Genomic DNA, 7,571 nt, shown 5'->3' with positions numbered 1-7,571 from the left:
TTTCATTTGTTTCCATTTTGGTTAAATTACGATTTGGACCCTACTTTTAATTTTTGTTATAATTTGGTCATCTGAACATACATTGTTAATGGTGACCATATGTGGTATATGACAACTCAGATGCTAGTTTTGAGGAAAAAAAATGTCACATAGTATGCTGCATGTGATCGTTATTAATGGTGTATGCTTTTGAGACTAAATTATAATAAATACTAAAGATAGAGATCTGATTATAATTTTTTAAAATTGAGATACGTGAAATAGAAAAAAAAGGAATCATTTATGTTGTGTATGTATATAGATATGCTCACACACAAAAAAAAGATAGGATCATTTAGGTTGTTGGTATGTACATATATATTTGTCTTCGTATGTACAAAATTAGGTACCAATTATTGGTATGAAAGATAGATTTCCCTTTCAGTATGAACACATATTGATGTATAATTTAGACCTTTCGTTTTTAATTTTTGATGATTGAATAGAATATCCCTGTGTTTATTCACTGGAAGTAGGTAGAATGTAATTAGTAAGTGGTTGAATATATGTTTAAATTTATTTATATTCTTTATATTAACTTATTTTTTTTTATTTAGAGTATAATAAGTGCAATAAATAATGAATTAAGCATTTACTATTTATCAGAGGCACGCCACAAATAATATATATTGACTAATTAAACCCAAGATCATATCAATAAATAATTTTAAAAGTTAAGGTCAGATTGATGATAAAAAATAATTTAATTTGCAAGAAGAAGTATATACAATGGATATAATAATTATTGGGAATAATTAATAGGGAATGCAGGAGAAATGGTCTGAAATTAGACTGAGAGACCAAGCAGACCCATTCATTATGAATGGTCAATATCACTCAGGACTATTCTGCTCTGCTTGCATCCATCCTTACATTCATTTCTCCCTCCCAACTACTCTTCTCTTTCTCTCTCTCCCCACAACTTTTCTTATATATATATATATATATATATTGAAAAAAAGCTTTTAATTATCTCCCACTTATTATTTATACATAAAGAGAAGTCTTGTTTAGTGTGGGTGTATTGTGTTTGCTAATAAAAAGATATACACATATATATTTGAATTTTTAATTTTATAATTTACTATCCCATGGCAAATAATCATTGTTTTTTTATTTAATGTGTGCTACGCAGGTTTAGAAGTGTTATATTACAAAAGTAAATCTTATCTGTATTAAGAATACTATAGAAACTGTTGGATAACCTTTTTATGTTTATAAAAATATAATTAAGTCATTGATCTTATGTTTTACTATGATGTGGTATTTATGATGTCTTTGATCAAAGTAAAATATTCAATGCATCTTGGATGCCCAACCCTAATACTTAATTAACCATGCATGGTAACTCTAGGCCATTTTCTAGAACATTTAGTTGGAAAAAGATAACTAAATTTTTAATTAATGTACTTTTGTTTTTCTTATTATGACTATCATAAAAATTGACCATATATTAATTAATTTTTTTTATCAACTAAAACTCAAGACTAGAAGAGACACAAACTCAAAGACTCATTGTTCGCAGTCAAATGTAGCTTTTAATCCCTATGCACTTTTTCAAGCATCGAGAATAATTCACGAGTCTAATGGTGCTTTAGCTGACCTTTTCAAGGGCAGGTAAATGCTTTGTCTATCTCCGATGGTTAATCTTAGTATTTTTTCTTATTTTTAAAATTTTTAAATTTTCAGTGAAAAAGTTTGGCCTCTAATTACCATCAAATATGTTACACATATCACTAAGGATGAGATTTTTTGGTTCATATCGATTGGTCCAGAAATTATCTATTATGACATGTATAATGTTAAAGATTACAATTCAATTTCTTATCCTATTGCTCTATCTCCGTTCTTTTATTTTAATATATTTTAGGTGCTTTAAACTTTTTATCACAAAAACAAAAAAACAAAACAAAATCATACACCATACATTGAGAATTTTATGATCTTCATTTAATCATCACATGTCCATATATAATGTATATACAGAGAGAGAGAGAGAGAGAGAGAGAGAGAGAGGAGCCTTTTAAGATTCATTGTTGAATACCCAAACACTCTGAAGCCAAACAAGTAAAGCTAGCTAAAGCTTCTTATTAACTCACTAGTCACTCTCACCATAAACAAACTAAAAAAAACACTCTTACTAACTTGAGAACTGATCAACCAAAGCAATTAAATACTATAAACAGAAACAGCATAACCAAGTAGCATTGCTGCAAGAAAAGCTCCAAACTTAGCCATGAAACCAGAAACCCTAATTAAAGAAGAAGCATGTGATGAAGAAGGAGATGAATTAGATGAGCTTCTCTCACCCATGACCACCACAATCATGGACTCATTTTTCAAGCAGTTTTCCTGCACCCCACTTATGAAATAAAATGGTCCTGATCTGTCCAACAATATCACTGTGTTTCCATCACTGTATTTTTTTATGTATGATGCTGTGTTGCAGCTGTTGTAGGACTCCTTATTCACTTTCAGCACAGAGTCTTTTTCAGGTGGGTATACAAACACTGCACCAATTTTTTAAGGAATAATTACAACTTGTACAAAATAAATTAATATTATTCTTATTAGTCCATTGGGTTTATATCCTCCAACTCAAAATCAACATCTCATTAATTTTGTCATTAAAGGCTTGAACTTATAATCAAAAGGGATGTACTGTATTAAACCTTTGTCTTTGTTTAACTTTTAAAGGACTCAATTGCCCACAAATGTTTGGTTTTAATTAATTAATTAATTAGTACTAGATACTAATTCATACCTAGTATCTATATATATATGGAACTATTTAGGGTTTGTTTTCAGTACATACTAAAAAAAAAAACAAATGTACACTTATAAAGTTTCCGAAAGATGAAGTGCATTTTTTGTTTATGCATGTACTCATCAGTATTAATATTTTGAAAATATTTAATATGATTTTGTATTAATGTATATATTTCCTTTTTCCCCTTAATTTTCTACCTGAGAAGTAATACCATTAATGGTAATTTATTCTAATCATTATCATATATTATTGCTACCACAAATTGTGATCAATTTAGTCATGTTACATTAACGTTTGCTCTAAGCTTAAATTTTACATCATCGAAATAATAATATTAAATATTTGTAAAAAAAATTTACAAAGATTAAATAAACGATAATAATAAAATAAAAAATTAAATAAGTGAAAAAAAAAACTCACGCAAAGAGTCTCCATAATGAAAACGATGGCTCTCAGCCCATTGGTTGTATGTAATTGAATTTAGGTCGTTTGGCACGGTCCAACCCATTGATCCTCCAACTCTAAACTCACGCCCTTCACCCAATAAAAATAGTAGACAAACAAACAACCACCATAATAACTTTTTTTCCTTGTTTTCCATGATGTTTCTATTGGACGTAAGTAGAATGCGAGAGTTTATGGATTAATATCCTTTGTGAATGGATGGGGAGTTTATATATATATACATATATAGAAAAGAATTCTGTAACTTTTGGGATGTCTCAGCACTTGGAGCAAAGCATATGTTAATTGCTACTTTGCTTGATGCCTTTGAGAATATCATTAACTTGTTAAGTGGAGTATTATGTTTTCTTTTAATGGGTTTTTAGAATAAAGCTCTATCTAACTCTTATTAATGTCATTAAATATTCCTTTAAGTTAGGTATGTTTTAATGTTTAAGATGGTTTAACAAAAGATATTTGAAGATGACCAATAATTTTTCAAGGGTGTGTGTATATATATATAGATGGTAAGTTGACAAATAATTTACAGTAGATAGCATGGTGTATCTAATTCTGCAACAAATTAATTGGATCTGTAATAAAGTATTTCCAATAAATACCCAAAATATGATGATTTATATTGCAACATTGCTCATTCATCCGGATCCCTGTTTTTGAACCAATTCCTGAACATACATCAAGATTTGTAGAGTTCAAACTCTTTGTTCAGGTATGAGAAAAAGAATACATACATACATACATGTCTATCAATCAAAATTTAAAAAGAATAACAATAAATCATATGATACTGCTGATCGCATACATGTGTAATTGATCCTTCGCGAAGCTTGCTGGAAGAGAAATTTGGTTGCATTGTGCAATTTCACCATATCGAAATTATGAAAGCAAAATAAAATTATGAGCCTTCATTCTGCAAGAACATTGGCTCTGAGTTAACCAACTTATGATGCAGTGTATAAGAATCATGCACCAAACTCAACTATGCGTTAAGCCGTATACTTTCATCATACAGAAATACTTTTTAGGCACCCGAGCACCAGCTTTCGAGCACAGTTCAACCACGGCAGGTGCATGCCCATAATAACCTCGACCACTGTCCAAGAGAACTTGAGGATCATGTGGCCGGCGATGCCACACAAACTTTGGAGGAACTAGGTCATCCACCTCAGCTCTCTTCCATTTATGAGCAGCGCGCCAGCTCTCATACTTGAAAATCCCACATAGCCGAGCCTTGTGCCCAGATGGTCCAACATGAACTTCGGAACAATGCTCGCACACCTTTGCTGGATAGACTAGCAACAGCTTCTGCACTCCTAGCCTGAGGCTCTCCCAGGCATCCAAAGTTCTCTGTGCCATAGAATGTAGTTCTTCTGATGATAGAGGAGTGGCAATAGTTTCATCACCTTTGGTACTTTCTAATCTGGAATTAGAGAGATATTCCTCTGGGATTTCGACTCCTGCCTGATAGCACAGCTCGAGGACAGCAGGGACACGATCATAGTCAAATCTTTGCTCATGTTTAATGACTTCTTGGGACATGCTTCTAAGGTGAAAGGACTCCACTGGGACAAGGATGTCATTCAAGCTGCCATTGATCCATTGGTGAACCTGGTTTTTGATGATCCGTTTGAAACCATGACAAGTCTTTATTTGGTGTCCAGTGTCACCAATGTGCACCTCAGGACAAAACCTGGAAGAGCATCAAAATGATCAGAATAAGCACTTCAAAGTAAATGGCATGAAAGAGGGGAAAAAATAAAAAAAGTAGACATGGCTAAGGGATAGTTATCATAAAAAAATACGAAGCATGAAACATGAATGAATGGACCCAAATAGACATGACAAAAGTAATGGATCACCATCGAGAGTTTAAAACACAAGCTTATTACCAAGTAAGCGTCGTGAATGATCTGATGGAAAAAATAGAAGTTATAAATTGGCTAAAAACCAAAGATAAATGAGCAATTGAATTCCTGATACATAATGTAGAATAGTCAAAACCTGGGATGGCTAATATTAGGTTGTACATCAAACTTCAAGAGAAAAAGAACCCTGAGGCTCCTCATGTTAATTGCATTAATTATACAGCCACCACAAAGACTGGTCAAACAAATTCTAGAATTCAGTCCATTTTTCTTCTCAAACGCAATGAACTATCAAATTTCTTAGAAAAGTTGCGAGCATTAAGTTGAAGCTGTTTTTGTACACATTTGTGATTCTATGCGAACATTTCACTAACCCTAGTACTCTAGAAAAGGCATAGATTCCTCAAAACCCTCTTAGACTGTAAGAACTTTCATCATCAAAGGTTCATATTATTCAAAATTGCTATTCCGATATCACTATCACAAGAATTTGATCTTCATTCCTTCTTTGGACAATATGGCATAGTAAGCATACTATATCTCAACATGCTAACTCTTGGTACTAAATGGTTCACTTAAAATATAGTCAAAGAACAATCAGTAGGCATGTGCAAATAATTTGTAATGAAACCAATAAAGTTTGAGCTTACTTGCATGATTTGATTGGAATAACTTTGAGAAGAGAAGAAACACCTTCGATCAAAAGAGCTCTGGCTTTAAGAACATCGTTCACCACAGGAATCATGCCCCTCACAGGATACCCCTTGGCCCTGTTTCTTATCCTTTTAAGAATCATAGGCCGAAGTTTATCCCAATCTATCTTTGAACTGTAAAACCTCAAATGTATAGGTGAAGGGTTGTATTCTTTGAAGAGATATTGTCCGACCATCTGCCTGAAAACCATCATGACTGTTGACTGTACACATACAGAAAAGAGCAGCAGTTGAGACCACATGAGATCTTGGCCACTTAAAGAATTCATTCACTTATCAGAAGAAATCAATAAGAATTAGGCGAACTGAGAAAAACCTAATCCAAATCCCAAGCAGTAAGATGGGGAACATGGACTTGGAATTCATTGTGTTCCTAAACACAAATCATAAACTTTTTACTGGTCAGGGACATGGAATTCTGTGACTCTTCAACACATAAACTCCATGCCACATATTTATTTCAAGCGATAACATGTCATGAAATAAATACAACCCTAATTTACTCTATCCATCACATTAGATTAAATTAAACTAAAACCCTAAAGGCCAACAATAGAGAACAATGAATTCACACAGTATCACAGAAATAAAGAGGAAATATGTTTCCCCTACAATCGAACCAAGACAGGTCACACAAAATTCTCACAAAAATCTTTGTTAATTTAATAGAACCAACAAAGAAGGGGTTTTTAAAATATCCACCCATTAATTTTCTCACAAAATTCTCAGATTGTTAATCTCTCTCTCTCTCTCTCTCTCACACACACACACACACACACACACACACACACACACACACATCAAACGCCAAAACTCTCACTTTTCCCTAAGAAGAATCCCAGCACTCCCTCACAAACCACAATCCCTCATTCTTTCAACTCAATTCCACCAGAATTAACAAAGCAAAAAAACAATGTCCCTCAGTGCGGCATAACTTCAAACACCTTGCATGCAATTAATCAGAATCACATAGCATATCAAGCTACCAACTTGTGCAATTAATTAAAAAAGGTGCATCAACCTATACAATCACAAATCAAACACTTAGTTAAAAGAAAATGAACAAATGCATCTCACCACACGGTCCAGACCTCGCTTGCAAAGACCACAATATATCCTCAATTCCGGCAAACCTCTAACCAAGCGACTCTCATATATACCACAGCTACTATAAGAGATCCTATTGAAGCTTCTCTTCGTCGGAGACGAACCAAAAGAAGATCACCGTCGGCGAGAACTGGAATCGGGATGGTTGCACGTAGGGCGGGTCGGTCCTCTTTCCGCATATAACGAAGTGGCCTTTGCTTTGAGATATTTATATAGTTATATATAAATATATTATAAATATTATATAAAATATTCCAAAAAAAAGAAACTCTAAAAAAATAACAAAAAAAAAAAAATTAGCCTCTTGAAAATTTCAAAACTTTTTAAACAACCCATTTGACATTTGAATTTCCCACAAAGCCTCATTTTTCAATACACTGTCTATCACTGTAGCTTACTCCGTCAATTTATTTAATTTTATAACATTTACTTGCTGCTTAATAATTATAGTTTATGTTTAATATTGTGTATTTACATGTAACCATATAAGTTTGTACTTAATATGTTAGCTTTTCATTTAATATTTATTTTTTATATTTAATATTTGACCTTCTCGTTTAATATTATATATTTCTGTTTAAAAAACTAACAGTCATTCTTGTTAACATCAGC

The 7,571-nt window shown here is 32.5% G+C and overlaps 2 protein-coding genes across 4 annotated transcripts; both read right to left on the bottom strand.

The window, feature by feature from the left end:
* Positions 1-2,012: 2,012 nt before the first annotated feature.
* LOC120250374 (early nodulin-like protein 1) lies at positions 2,013-3,444 on the bottom strand. Its single transcript, XM_039259180.1, has 2 exons — positions 3,230-3,444; positions 2,013-2,549 (listed from the first exon to the last, which is right to left on the bottom strand). Exons 1-2 carry the CDS (start codon positions 3,408-3,410, stop codon positions 2,209-2,211), a joined length of 522 nt encoding a protein of 173 aa, XP_039115114.1. The 5' UTR covers positions 3,411-3,444; the 3' UTR covers positions 2,013-2,208.
* A 424-nt stretch (positions 3,445-3,868) lies between these two features.
* LOC120283431 (APO protein 4, mitochondrial) lies at positions 3,869-7,141 on the bottom strand. 3 transcript variants are annotated; one of them, XM_039290113.1, is made up of 3 exons: positions 6,930-7,141; positions 5,790-6,055; positions 3,869-4,964 (listed from the first exon to the last, which is right to left on the bottom strand). In XM_039290113.1, exons 2-3 carry the CDS (start codon positions 6,044-6,046, stop codon positions 4,250-4,252), a joined length of 972 nt encoding a protein of 323 aa, XP_039146047.1. In that variant the 5' UTR covers positions 6,047-6,055; positions 6,930-7,141; the 3' UTR covers positions 3,869-4,249. The 3 variants fall into 3 exon arrangements, with proteins under 3 accessions (XP_039146047.1, XP_039146049.1, XP_039146048.1); XM_039290115.1 differs by having other exon boundaries at positions 5,790-6,048; XM_039290114.1 differs by having other exon boundaries at positions 6,944-7,141.
* Positions 7,142-7,571: the final 430 nt, after the last annotated feature.

Source organism: Dioscorea cayenensis, chromosome 19, assembly GCF_009730915.1.
Source record: "Dioscorea cayenensis subsp. rotundata cultivar TDr96_F1 chromosome 19, TDr96_F1_v2_PseudoChromosome.rev07_lg8_w22 25.fasta, whole genome shotgun sequence".
Lineage (NCBI taxonomy): Eukaryota > Viridiplantae > Streptophyta > Magnoliopsida > Dioscoreales > Dioscoreaceae > Dioscorea > Dioscorea cayenensis.
Note: the sequence above shows the minus strand (reverse complement) of the source record. Positions and strands in the feature narration are given on the sequence as shown.